General features: G+C 38.6%; 2 protein-coding genes across 2 annotated transcripts in view; both read right to left on the reverse strand.

Moving 5' to 3' along the window:
• stau1 (staufen double-stranded RNA binding protein 1) overlaps positions 1–15,295 on the reverse strand; it is an 814,059-nt gene that overhangs the window by 533,224 nt on the left and 265,540 nt on the right. The gene's annotated exons all lie outside the window — the stretch shown is intronic.
• The window catches only part of znfx1 (zinc finger, NFX1-type containing 1), a 69,346-nt gene that overhangs the window by 45,213 nt on the left and 8,838 nt on the right, over positions 1–15,295 (reverse strand). Inside the window, exon 4 of the mRNA XM_028811726.2 lies at positions 14,216–14,487. Coding sequence (XP_028667559.1) covers positions 14,216–14,487 — 272 coding nt within the window. The remainder of the gene's footprint in view (positions 1–14,215; positions 14,488–15,295) is intronic.

The raw sequence follows: 15,295 nt of genomic DNA on the forward strand, positions 1-15,295 counted from the left end.
GCTCAATTGGACCTAGTGTAATCGGGAGGGTGTGTTTGTGTGCCCTACAATAGGCTGGCATGTTGTCCAGGGCTGTTTATCACATGTCAGCTGTTGCTTTTAGGATAAGCTTTGGCACTCCAAAATCTTAAATTGGTAAGTAAGCTCGAGAATGTACAAAAATAACTCACTATCAAATATTACCTGTTGTTAAAGATTCTTACATGTGTAGCTACACTGAATATCTTATTTGTATAATATAGTTTATGTCTGGCAACATAGCCTTCTCTCCTTCAAATTTTTAAATTAATTTTAAAAAACTATACTACATGCAAACGTTGTCTCACACAATGCCCTACATTGTCTTACTTTTTAATTTTTATAATTCCCAGCTGTTGTCTTTTTAGAACTGCTAGCCTGGATGTTTTGTTACTTTTAAAGTACAAACATGGAGTCAAGGCTGGGAGTCTGGAGTCAAGTTAAACCTCAGTGACGCATTTCTTGTATGACTTTGGGCTATACAAGAAATAAATTGTTGTTGTTTTTGAGTTTGCTTTTTCAAAGAAATGTGAAAATAAAAGTAAAAAGCCAAATTTGTCCCTAAGGACAAATAAAGTTAATTTGCTTGTTCATTCTTATATCAATGTACTTCCACCTCACCATGCTGAATAATAATGCGAATTTACGGGCTCCACAATTACATTATTTTTCATTTTTCATATCTCCCCAACAGAACTACAGTAGGTAGGTGTATTCTTTCAAAGCTGAGCTATTTTTGACAAAATATAAACCAAACAAAATTGTCTTAATAACCAAGATAAAGTGGTCACTCCATGGACTCATTAAATCTCATTTTATAATACAGTAGTGACAGGTACATTTTAAATAAAAAGTGTTCTTTAAGTTTAATCAGCCTTTTAGGAAATTCATGAAGTCACTGCATTTTGCAGCCTACTGAAAGCTGAAAAACAGAATGCCTGAAATATGAGGGAAGTGCATAAAGTTTCAGCACTTTTTTTTACTCTATTTATTAAGAATTTCAAAAACAAATTATGAGCACGTTCTGCATAGTCACCACCCTTTGTGATGCAATTTTCCCAATGTCATAACAACTTTTTAATGCCCAATTGCTACTCCTCCTGCCTTCACCATTTCCAACGTAAATATAAAAGTGCAGAAACTTTTTGAACGTCCCTCTTATAAAATAAAGACTTTTATTTCAGTATGAATGCTATCATACTATGCCAACATACAGCGTTCACTGGCTCATCAAATCATTCTTCATACATCTTTTAGTTGATTCAAAATGCTGCTGCAAGAATTATTACAAGAACACGGAAATACAAACACATAACTCCAATTCTTAAATTCTTACACTGGACCCCAGTTAAGTTTAGGGCAGATTTCAAAATCCTCCGTTAACATTGTGGAAGGTGTGGCGGAAGTGCTTCCGTCCGAGGCTCCACATCGTCTGGGTGCTCCCTGGCGGTGGCCACGGGCCCTTACAGTGTTGAGCTTCCATGCTCAGACCCCGTGGCCCCCAAACCACGCAGGGCAGCTGCCCTCTCGTGGTCCTGGAGAGGCACAGTCCCTCTCCCTGTCCGTCCTGGTGTCGCAGCTGGGCACAGCCCCCAGCCGACCACCACAACATGTAAAACCTTAAATGGCCAAAGTCATGCTTACTAATCTGGACTGATCATTACTTAAAAACCAGAATGCACATTCAGATCTCAAGATGCTGGTCTGCTTATGATTACAAGAATTAATTAAATAACTGGGAGGTCGAGCTTTTAGTTACAGGGCCTAAAAGCTGCCTCCTCAATGTCCGCCATCCTTCCACTTTTAATGTCATCTGTGAATTTGACAAGTTTACTAACTATACTTGAATCAATGTCAATAATATAAATCAGGAAAGGTGATGGTTCAAGGACAGACCCCTGAGGGATTATACTGATGACCTTGCTTCATGTGGAGCATTCTCCTCTTATCTGTACTTTTTGTGTTCTGCCAGTTAACCAACTCAAGATGAAGTTTTGTAAGTTACCTCTGATGCTTACAGCTTCTAATTGCAGAATTCATTTTTGGTGTGGGACTGTATCAAATGCTTTTTGAAAGCCTATGTAAAGTTTGTCACATGCATTGTTTTTGTCAACTATTTCAGTTGTTTCTTCAAAAAAAACTAAAATATTGGTAAGGCAGGGGCTTCCTCTCATAAACGCATGCTGGCTGTTATTTAGAATATTATTTTCATTTAAGTAATTTTCTAATTTATTTCTTATTCTAGTTTCCATAGTTTTGCATGGCACAGAAGTAAGACTAATTGGTCTGTAATTCCTTGGATCCATTTTGTCTTAAAGATTGGAGTCACATTTGCAACTTTCTAGTCCTCGGGCACTTTTCCTTTCTGAAGTAACTGCTGAAATGCGCCTAATAAGGGTTTACAGATGACATCTTTCACCTCTTTCAATGAAACTGGTGAGATCTCATCTGGTCCAGAGGTTTTATTAGTCTTCAACGTGGTGAGAGCTTGAAGCACATCTGACTCTTCTATTTTAAAATCTATGAACTCAGAGTTTGTTTTTACTTCTGCATGAGGCATTCCACTTGTTTCTTCCTTTATAAATACTTGGGCGAAATATTTGTTCAGTTCCTTTGCTATTTCCTTGTCATTCTCAATTATTTCTCCATTCATGTCCCTAAGGTTTCTTAAATTCTCTTTTATTGTCTTTTTCCTGGAGTATTGCTGAAAAAAATGCTTGCTGTTTGTTTTGGCTTCTCTACCAATTTTTATTTTGATTTCTCGTTTGATATTTCAAATGCTTTTTTTTATCTCTTGCTGTGAATGTGAATTTCCCATTGGGATTAATAAAGTATCTATCTATCTATCTATCTATCTATCTATCTATCTATCTATCTATCTATCTATCTATCTATCTATCTATCTATCTATCTATCTATCTATCTATCTATCTATCTATCTATCTATCTATCTATCTATCTATCTATCTATCTATCTATCTATCTATCTATCTATCTATCTATCTATCTATCTATCTATCTATCTATCTATCTGTTTCTGGCATTCCTCTATGTCAAAATTACCAGGCTTTTTTATTTTCTTGTACAATGATCTTTTCAGTTATACCTTTTTAATAATATTCCTATTTATACATTTTGGCTGATTCTTTAATCTTTTTCTTTTATTGCTTTTTGGAATAAACTTATATTGAACCTGGATCAGAAGATGTCTGAAGTGACACTAACTGTCATTTGTAGTTGCTGTCATTTAAAGTTAGTGTATTGTATTTAGCCCATTGCATGCCCCAACCTACCTGGAAAGGGTTTTCTCTCTGAATTGCCTTTCCCAAGGTTTCTTCCATTTTTTTTTCCAACAAGAGTATTTTTTGGAAGTTTTTTTCTTGTCTTCTTAGGGAGTCAAGGCAAGGGGGCTGTCAAAAAATGGGGCCTGTTACAGCACTCTGGGCGACTTTGAGCTATACAACAAATAAACTGTTGTTGTTGTATAATTTCCAGCAGAAATGCACATGCTTAACAATGAAACAGTACAAATTTTACTGTTTCTCCCTATGAAGAATAATGCATTTGACGACTACTATCATACCTATATATACAGTAAAATAAAAACGATAATAGTCCAGTTTCATTACTGTTCTGCTCTCACTGTTGAAGCAGTTGAAATTTCTGACTTATGCTCATGTCATCAGCAGTACATCCCTGATCAAGGCAAAAGTACTACATTTCTAGGAGCTCCTTAGTGATTAAAAAAATGTGATTAAACTGAAACAGATCTAACGTAGCTTTAGAAGATTGACGCAAGTCCACAGCAAATCTTCAAGAGAAAAATGTAATGTATGCAAAAAGCGATGACACATGTCAACAATTGACTACAGGTATACTCCTCTGAAACCCAGTCACTGTAATTATGAATTTCCTCTCCATGACTCCCAGACTTCTATTACTATGGAGTGAAGGAAAGTCACTTATTAATTTTCTGAGCATGAGCACTCCAATTAAGGGTTGTGGGGTGTTGGAGCCCATTTCAACAGCAATTGGAACAGGGCAGGAACATCATGTGCCTGTTGGGTGCATAGAGGTCAGTCTGATTGCTGACTGTCTAAGCAGAGTTTGCCCTGTGCTGAATTAGTGCACCATCCAAGGATATTTCTTACTTTGTGCTCAGTACTGCCAGGGTAGAGTTCAGTCTCATACAAACTTGATTTGGAATATGTAGTTTCAGAAAGTAAATGAGGAGAGATGTTCAGTATATTGGGAGAAGGATGCTAAGGATAGAGATGCCAGGCAAGAGAAAAAGAGGAAGGCCTAAAAGAAGGTTTATGGATGTGGTGAGAGAGGACATGCAGGTGATGGGTGTAACAGAACAAGATGCAGAGGACAGAAAGATATGGAAGAAGATGATCTGCTGTGGCAACCCCTAATGGGAGCAGCCGAAAGAAGAAGGAAGAAGAAGAAGAAAGTTTCAGAAAGTAAATGAATTGATTATTCTATATAAAAAGTATTATTAAGATTCTGGCGCATTTTAAGTGATATTTTATAAAGTTGTTCATGGCAATTTTTGCATAGTATAAAAATGAATGTATTAATATTCTTTAGAAATAAATAAATATTTAGGCAGGTAAGTTGTAGTTTACTACTATAAGTGCTGAAGACATCCAAATTCTAAAATTTCATATGACCTGGGGCCTCATTTATAAACTTTGTGGATTCAATCAAAAAAATATGTGCACACCAAAAAAACAGGAAAAAGTGTACAACAAAAGAACCTAATTTATATGTGGCATAGGCACATATCTAGGCAATTTACCTTTATAAATCACAATCATCTTGTAAATGTGAGTATGTAAATGTGCCACGAACCTTGCCTGGTTACTTTGAAGTAATCCTATTGGACTAGGGTAATAAACATACTATTTATATATGCAATCATGATGTCGTGGACCTTCATTGGCTGGTTTAACAGTCTCCCACCTGACACATACAGCCACTGCCAATTGCATTTGAGAAGCTCGATGGTGTGTTGGAGCGGGTAACCACTATCACCTGGCAGCTGTAATAAAATTATTTAATTTACAAGGAATAGTCTAAGCCATATGAAACATTGAGGATTCAGCCTATTACCTTACCAGCAAGTCAGCCATCATGCACAGTGCCATCAGCAAGTTGTCTAATCAAAGCTACTTTGGCTCAAAATAAATGAATCATGGGTTGACCCAGCCCAACAAGCCACGACATTTGTCGGCCTCATTTTGGCATCACAGATGACTTGCATATTAATGGGATGTTACTGTTTACGATAAACAAAAGCTGCACCATTCACCCTACGTACACTTTTTTGGAAATAAAATGCTGTCAATTGCCATTATCACCCATTTTTATGTTGGCACGTACAACCAAATCACACAGAAACTGAATTTAGCACCTAGTGTGCGTTGTATGGCTTCCAGAACAGTGGGCAGGATGGAGCTGAAGCTTGGTTGAGATATTCCTGACCTGTTGGCCAGTTCCCACTGGTAGGTACCTGTGGCCAGAAAACATAACATTTGTTCAAACCTGGATGTGAACAGGTACAGCCCAATTTCTGGCAGTCTGTTTTTTAATTCTGGGGACAACTCAGCACATAGTTCTAAGACAATGGCTCTTGATAGTCTAAATCTCCTGATAAGTCACTCATCATCATAGGCAAAAAATTACAACCGGTCCTGGTTCCCTTGACATATGACTATACAGCTTTCAAGCAGTGCCAAACAAGCCATACTATGTCAAACCATTAGGCTATGAATGGGCTGTAGGGCATAATATTTATAGCTTTGTGTAAGCAGGGAGTGAATCACATCTGTATTTTTACTGTGCTTTGGATTTCAATCCTTAAGAGTGAAAACAGGTAGCCAATACAAATTGACAAAAAAAACAAAAAAGTTCTTCAGTGCAAATACACAGCATTGGCCCTCGTAAAGGTGAGCCAAAATAGTCTGTATATCATATTAATCAACACATATCGACACACATTATGGTAACAGCTTGATGATGTGAATTATTATACACATGAGTCATCATTTAGCTGGTTTGGCTGCATTTCCCTACTTGAGCTAGGGTGTTGCTATTTCCCACTTTCTCCAAAATGTTGTGCGCGAATGGGTCAGAGACACTGCAAACATATGCAAGATTTCCTGTCAAGTTTTCTTTTATAAATCCTGACTTTTATGTGGGAAGGAGTATACAGACATTTCAAGCGTCTTTTTGTTCATACATATGTTGGTTTTATACAATAAATTTGATGCCTGATGTTCAAATATCGATGTTTTCCATGATCTCTCTACCTGGCTAATGCATTTAGGGAAGTGCAGGCTATGCAAACATGGTAGCTGAGGGAAGCAGGAATGTCTATCCAGGAAATTAAATTCTGTTTTACTGTTTGCTAACTTAAATTTTGTGATATAGGTTGAAAATGAACCTAACTTTCTTTTATGATTAAATCATACATTAAATATGATATTTATAAACATCAAAATGATGTGTATGACATTTAAAGGAGTTTCAGTCAGATGCCCACTTTCATTCCAAAAGGACACTCCTATAATTTTAATTCCACAGCTCTACTGATATTTGGTCTGCTTGCCTTCTGAGTTTCAACTGATAACAAGAGATGTTAGTCAACGCTGAGGTGACATCTTTGCAGACTACCTCCAGACCAAAGAAACATCTAAAATGACATTCATCTTAAATTTGTAACCACAAGATGAAATAAGTGAAAGTGAACCATGGTCCAAATAACAGAGCTTACACCTTCCTTTAAAACTCTGCAAGCTACTCTCTGTAGAGTCTTTTAGCTGCAGTCTGGAATCCCTCTGAACACACCCTTAGAAAGGGTCCAGTAGCTCTAAGATCCACTCTAACTAGTACAAAACAACCCAGTCTAGGATGAATGAAAAGAAGCCTTATTTTAAGAATGGAATTTTAACATTTACTGTATGCTTTTGTGTCATAAAGAGTCATGCTCTTCCCTATGAAATTGCAAAGGATATGAAGGAGACAATGTCACATAACAGACACAGTCAAAGGACCTCATGGACGAAAGGTTCCCATCACCACAAGCAAAGTTCTTCATTCACTTCAATCTACAGCCACAATATGCAAGCATACACAGTATCAGACAACATCCTTAAACACATAGTATCAGAATATTGTTTATCTGTGCCAATATAAATTAGAATTCTGTAAACAGACACATAAAATCCTGCTTTCTAATGAATAACAGTTATGTTGTAACAAGCTCATGAATATCAGCTTCTAACTAATTTCAAAACACCCAAAAGATTTTGCCCTGTCTCACTCATAGCTTTTAGAGCAGGGGTATGCTGATTGTGACATGACAGTAAAATCCACAAGAGAAAGGCTAACCAAAAAAGCTTGTAAATTAAAAAATACAATCTCTAAAAGATTAAGAACAATCAGCCTCTTCTTTGCTATATATTTGTCCTGTCTTCTGTGTTTTATGTTTATTTATATTGTCACAGACGTGCGCATGGGAGGAACCAGGGGGGTCTAACTACTACTGATACACAGGCACAGGGGAGTAATCAGGTGTACTAAGGCCTCTTCTTCCTTCCCTACAGCAGCAGTAAGGCGTAGTCTTCTCCCTCCTTCAATTCCAGACCATACCTTCAGATGACCACTTCCCTCTAGATGACCCGCCTCTTCCTCTTCCATAGCAATAAAAAGAAAACAGCCTTGCTCGGCAGTCAGTCTACTTCAGGACTCAGTTGTTTATGACTTACTTAATAATTTACTACTTGCTTGCTTTCAGCGAACCCTACAATATATGGGGTGGATGTCCAACCCTTTTCATTGTGTTCTGTCTCTCTTTACAATATATAGATTGTAAGTGCCAAAGGGGATGGATGGGCATCCCAACCAAGAGAGGGGAAGGTTCCTTACCCAGACGGCAAGCCCCAGGTGGATGGACAAGCGTCCCGGCTGGATGTGTTTTCAGTACCTTTCCTGGCCAGGATAAAATGGAAAGACAGGGAAGGAACATCTCTGGGGACTGTTTATTCCCCCAATACACTAGGTGACAGCTTCCATCAGGAACAGCCCCCATTCATACTCCTGCAGGGCAAAGTCTCAGAGGTAAACCCTGTTGGGGTGTGTGGGTGCCACCAAAGGGAGCTATAAAAAAGGTGCACTCCTCGAAGATGGCTCCACCTGACCCAGAAGTGCTGGTAGGCTGTAGTCATTTGACACCAGAAGTACACCCGGGTCCTAAGATAAAAAGAGCCACCCAGCCTTATCCAAGTAAGCTGAGTCCAGAGGAGGTGGACAAAGCTTGCCTGTAGGAGAAATGGTGAATTTATTGTGGAGAGAAGTCTGTCTGTGGAGGATTAAAACCTGTATAAGGTACTGGATTTAATAAAACACTTTTTATTGAAGCCTTTTGACTGTGTGACTGCATTTGTGTTCTGGGTATGAGGAGATGCAGCGCTCTCTGGTGGCCTCAATATATATACACATATAATCATTTATCAATAAAATTGGTTTATTCTCTTAATTCTCTTTCTTAAAATAAGCATGCTTCAGTTACTTTGACATAAGTATAGTGATAAAGAATTTCAATTACAGAGAAAGGTAGAAAAAAATAAAGTGGTAATCTTATGTTTTAACATCAATCAACCCATTCTCCTTCTTTCCCATACATACAGAATGGCAAGTTAACTGAGCTATACAATTGCTACTCCAAACTATCAGACTTCTATTATTATTAACTATAGGACAGTCATTCATTTTCTGAGCAAGAACACTACAATTCATGGTTGTGGACTGTTTTGAGCCTACATCAACAGCAATTGGCACAGGATAAGAACAAGCCCTGAATGGGGATCCAATCAGGACACCGTTATTCACACACCTACACTCACTGATATGGTGTCATGTCATTTCATTTTCATAACATGCAGATGACTGTGTGAGTATGAAAACAAAACACATATTTCCTAGTAAGACTTCATTGATTACTGCTGATATCAGGAATTTAATAAAAGTACAAAGCAATGCATTTCAAACATGGACACATACATACAATATAGAGACAAACTCAGAAAAGCAACTAAAATGACTAAATGTTAGTATGAGAGTAAACTATGAAATTTAGCAGTGGTAAGAATTTGTGCAAACTTTAGCAGAGAATAGGGCTTCTTATGGACTACGAAGTAAACCTAATCCAGTCTCATATGCAAGTTCCCTTCCTGACCAACTTAATGTTTTTTCTGCCCAGTTTAACTTCAGCTACAAGCAGCCTGTCACTAGATTGCCTACAGCATTACATGATTCAACCATTCTTTGTTTCTTTAAATAATATAAGGAGGCCTTTTAAATGAGTTTATGCGCAGAAGGAATCTGATCCAATTAGCTGACTTCTCCTCTCAACACCATCCAACCTCTGCTCCTTAGGGACAAGCTGACAGAGATGGGAGTAGATTCATACCTGGTGGCATGGATCGTAGACTATCTTAAAGACAGACCTCAGTATGTGCGGCTCGGGAACTGCAGGTCTGACATTGTGGTCAGCAACACAGGAGCGCCGCAGGGGACTGTACTTTCTCCGGTCCTGTTCAGCCTATATACATCGGACTTCCAATACAACTTGGAGTCCTGCCACATGCAAAAGTTCACTGATGACACTGCTATCCTGGGCTGCATCATGAGTGGGCAGGAGGAGGAAGTATAGGATTTAAGGACTTTGTTAAATGGTGCAACTCAAACCACCTACACCTGCACACCAGCAAAACCAAGGAGCTGGTGGTGGATTTTAGGAGGCCCAGGCCCCTCCTGGACCCCATGATTATCAGAGGTGACTGTGTGCAGAGGGTACAGACCTATAAATACCTGGGAGTGCAGCTGGATGATATATTGGACTGGACTGCCAATACTGATGCTCTGTCTAAGAAAGGACAGAGCCGACTATACTCCCTTAGAAGGCTGGCGTCCTTCAACATCTGCAATAAGATGCTGCAGAAGTTCTACCAGACGGTTGTGGTGAGCGCCCTCTTCTACGCGGTGGTGTGCTGGGGAGGCAGCATAAAGAAGAGGGATGCCTCACGCCTGGACAAACTGGTGAGGAAGGCAGGCTCTATTGTAGGCACGGAGCTGGACAGTTTGACATCCGTGGCAGAGCGACGGGCACTGAGCAGGCTCCTGTCAATCATGGAGAATCCACTGCATCCACTAAACAAAATTATCTCCAGACAGACGAGCAGCTTCAGCGACAGACTGCTGTCACTTTCCTGCTCTACTGACAGACTGAGGAGCTCGTTCCTCCCCCACACTATGTGACTCTTCAATTAATTCCACCCGGGGGGGTAAACGTTAACATTACTCAAAGTTACTGTCTGTCTGTATACCTGCATTGTTATCACTCTTTAATTTAATATTTTCTTTATCAGTATGATGCTGCTGGAGTATGTGAATTTCCCCTTGGGATTAATAAAGTATCTATCTATCTATCTATCTATCTATCTATCTATCTATCTATCTATCTATCTATCTATCTATCTATCTATCTATCTATCTATCTATCTATCTATCTATCTATCTATCTATCTATCTATCTATCTAATGAAGATGCTTTGAGAGGCTGGTGTTTCATAACCTTCACTTTATCATACCCTACACTTTACATATTGCCACATATTGTCCAGAGAAAATGTCATATTCCTTGCACTTCATACCATCCTGGCACATCAGGATAATACACACTGCTATGTTATAGTCCTGCTATAAACTACAGGTTAGCTATCATGCTGTTGCATTGTCAAAGTTGACCAGCAAATTCCTCAATTTAGGACTTAGTACCACACTCTGCAATTGGATTCTGGATTTCCTAACCAACAGACCTTATCTTATGTGGATTGGCAACATCACAATCCTCCATGATGACTCTCAACATAAGTACTCAACAGGGTAGTGTACTACACTCCCTTCTCTACTCCTTGTTTACCTCTGACAATTCCAACTCCATCATTAAATTTTTGTGAATACACTATTTTCATAGGCCTGATGACCAGTGTTGACGGGACAGTTTTTGAGGTCTGTACCTGCTGACTCAAAGGTGCCAGGGCAATAATCTCACCATTAATGTCAGCAAAATCTAAGGAGCCAGTCATTAAATTCAGGAAGGAGAAAGCAGACCAACCTTCTGTCTACATTGGAAGGAATGCTGTTGAAAGGGTGAGCAGCTTTGAATTTCTTAAAGTGACTATCTGAGATGAGCTGAAACATATTTTGTTTCTTGCAAAATAGAGGCTCACCAGTGCCTCAACTTTCTCAGATGTCAGAAGACAGCTTGGATTTCTCTGTCTATTCTCATGAACTTTTACAGGTGCAGAGTGTAGTCCATCTTCACTGGCAGCATAACATCATGGTATGATACCTGCTCACCTGAAGACTGCAAAGCACCGCAAAGGGGATGAAGGTGGCATAGAATATTACCAGCACTCAGCTGTCTTTTCTACAAGACATATACAACATTTGCTGACTTGGAAAGGCACAGAGTATAATTAAAGACCTCAGCCATCCTGGACAGCCATTTTTCTCACTACTCCCTTTTGGAAAATGGTACAGGACCATTGACATTTGATAGACAGACAGACAGACAGACAGACAGACAGACAGACAGACAGACAGACAGACAGACAGATAGATAGATAGATAGATAGATAGATAGATAGATAGATAGATAGATAGATAGATACTTTATTAATCCCAAGGGGAAATTCACATACTCCAGCAGCAGCATACTGATAAAGAAAATATTAAATTAAAGAGTGATAACAATGCAGGTATACAGACAGACAATAAATTTGTATAATTTTAACGTTTACCCCCCCGGGTGGAATTGAAGAGTCGCATAGTGTGGGGGAGGAACGATCTCCTCAGTCTGTCAGTGGAGCAGGACATTGACAGCAGTCTGTCTCTGAAGCTGCTCCTCTGTCTGGAGATGATACTGTTTAGTGGATGCAGTGGATTCTCCATTATTGACAGGAGCCTGCTCAGTGCCCGTCGCTCTGCCACGGATGTCAAACTGTCCAGCTCCATGCCTACAATAGAGCCTGCCTTCCTCACCAGTTTGTCCAAAAAATATTATTATTATTATTATTATTAATAATATAAATATTTGCACCAGCAGATTCAGGGAATGTTTCTACTCACAAGTCATAAGGTTACAAACATAAATATATAATACTTGCAAATACATATTGCATACTGTATACAGTATATGTTGCATGCTAAGTATATATACTTTTGGGGTATTATATTTTTGTCAACTGTCTGAGAACACTTAAAAATATGAATTTCCTTGTACTATGTATACATGAGAATAAAGTTAACTTGAGTTGAATATATTTTGTATAATTCCACCACTTGTATGCCTAAATTGCATGTCTGGGGTGAAACCAGAGCAGAAACATATGTGGACAAGGAGAGAGTGTGCAGAATGTGAATAGGCCTAGATTTCAACCCTCATTCCTGATGTTGTGGAGCAGCACTGCTAACCACTGTGCCATCGACTGTATGCATTTAACAGTTCACACAATTAACATAACAGATGTGTTAAAATTTATTTAGTAAAACCATCAGAACTCCAGAACTCCAGAATTATATCACCCTCAACATTTCTCACAGTAAAGTGAAAAGCCAAAGAACTCTCTAACGTTCAACCTCAAATGTTAATTCTGGTAATCACCAAGAACAAACACCTCTTCCAAACTATCACAGACATCAAGAGGAACAAGCTGCCCCAAAATTTATTGTTCTCCAACTTCTGTAGTGTATGTGGAGACTATGCCAGGGGCAGTAAATAAATAAATGTAATTTAAACTCTTCCTTTCATAAATGTCAAGAGGTAGGAGAAACTTCTAGAAAGCCAGGAGTACCACACTAAACCAAAAAGAACCTGAAGATTCTAATCGTAAATTTTCTTTGTGCAAACCCGAGGGCATATTTTCATTCACTGACTCTAAGTGGATTGAGGCAACTGACTGCAACAGGGCATGGAGTCAAGAATATTTCAGGATGTAGCAGTACAGCAGAATCTATTTAAGAAACTATAAAGAAAATTGAGTAGACGACACACGAGGCACTCAATTACAACACCGAAATGCTATGATTGCAAGTTACTGTATTTACTGAAACTGACTGTAATTCAACAATCATTCATCAAATAACACACATCCATGGCAACAAGAAGGTTTATTCAACAGGTGTAGTGACGTCTACTTCATTCTGATTCTATCTACATACATGCTATAAAACTATACAATGAATTGCCAATAAGGCCTGATGAAATAAATAAGTCACAAAGAAACATAATGAAACACTAAAGGTGAGACCATGAAGAACAATTTCAATGTTACTTGCTCCTCATTCAACCAGTTATGAAGTCTTGGCTAATGAGATTCAATTTTTGAAACTGGCACATGAATACCTCTTGGTAGTCATTTTGTGAACAGTAAGACTGATGGAACAGTTATAATTTAGTCTCTTTCTCATGGATTAAACAATAAGATTACATACTGTACTAATGTGATTGTTATCATGAGTGTCAATTACCACAGTGTCACATCCATGTTTACCAGATGTGTCCATAAGGTTATGTATGTTCACAGTGGCATCTCAAGGCTGTTTCCTGCCACCTCAGTGTCCGAAGAGGACAGTGATGTACCTTAACGACATACTGGTAGCAGGTAACAAATATACAAGTAATGGGAAGATTTGAAAATTTATTTTGAGCATTGTAAGAACCCAAAAACCATTGTCAAAAATTGGAGTTGGTTTCCAGAGAATAGTAGTAAAACAATATTAAAATATTTTCTTTGTCTACACAGGCAATAGCAACTGCTTCAATACATTTTTTCACTCCTTGCTACCCTCACTCCTAAATGAGAACCTGAGCTGCTTAGTTCCTCATCATGAAACATTTGCTTCCACTAAACCTGCAAGCCAGAGCTAGATGGGTGTTACTCTTTTGACAAACACACCCACATTATCTTTAGTGTGTAAAATAAGCATCACTTAATTTTATCTATTGTGCCTATTCTGGTAATGGATAATTAAGCTAACACAATGAATTTAAAGGAGTGCACATATGAATGTACTTTAGCAACTCGGTGGTGCTGTCTGAAATCAAACTGATTCAGTTACTTGCCAGTCCCCGGTGGTCCTTGTATAATGGCCAATTCCTTGGTCAATGCCAACTGAAATGCTTTCATCTGGGACTCATCCAGACCTAGTTCTTCCTGAACTGGCCAGGCAATGAGATTTCGCACATCAAATGGTAAAAGTGGCAACCGCTGCTTCAGAGCTCCCTTCTCATTGCTCTCTTCAGGAGGAGCTCGAATTACAGACAGATCAAAAAGAGCTCCAGGATTGTTCAAGTAAGTTGGATAGGTGACATCAGACTGGCATTCCACAATGTACCTAAGAATATTAACAAAAGATGACTGTAAGTCACTAAGAGGCAAATGAGAGGGAAAACAATGTAAAAAATACACAAATTATGAAAGAAGCCAGTCAATCAGGTTTTCACAGACCATTCTTCTCAATATAGAAACACATTTTCCATGTCTTTCTAGAATAACCAGATAAACCTTCATATAAAGGACAACATTTTATGCTATAAAGAAAAACAAAGGACTGCTCTTTCATTACATAAGGATTGGAGAGTCATCCAAAATGAAGGATAACTTACTTTATTGAGACAGTTATGTGTATTAAGAGTATCTATGCTGAAGACCACAGCACCAGATGGTACTTTGGTCCTGTGAATTATCATCATGTGACAGTTACCTCTAACTATTTCTTGTACTTCTTTTCCATTACAGGGTTATAAGGAGCCAAAGATTATGTTGGAAGTCTTGGATGCTAAGTAAAAACTATTTTTGGACAGAACCTCCACTGTACATGCACTCATAGATTTCAGGCCAACTTATTGTCACACATTAAACATACAAATCTTTCCAGATCCATCCATCCATCCATTTTCCAACCCGCTGAATCCGAACACAGGGTCACGGGGGTCTGCTGGAGCCAATCCCAGCCAACACAGATGTGAAAGAAAATCAGAGAAAATACAAATGCAAGTGTGGAGAATGGACAAACTAAACAAAGGCAGTATCAGGGAATGAAATTTTCAAACAGGACTCTGTAGGTGAAGTACTAACAATTGTATCATGTTGATAACCAAGTGAAAGTGATGCCAGGGAGCTAATCCTCTTCACTGGTCCAG

This window comes from Erpetoichthys calabaricus, chromosome 10 (genome assembly GCF_900747795.2).
Source record: "Erpetoichthys calabaricus chromosome 10, fErpCal1.3, whole genome shotgun sequence".
NCBI lineage: Eukaryota > Metazoa > Chordata > Cladistia > Polypteriformes > Polypteridae > Erpetoichthys > Erpetoichthys calabaricus.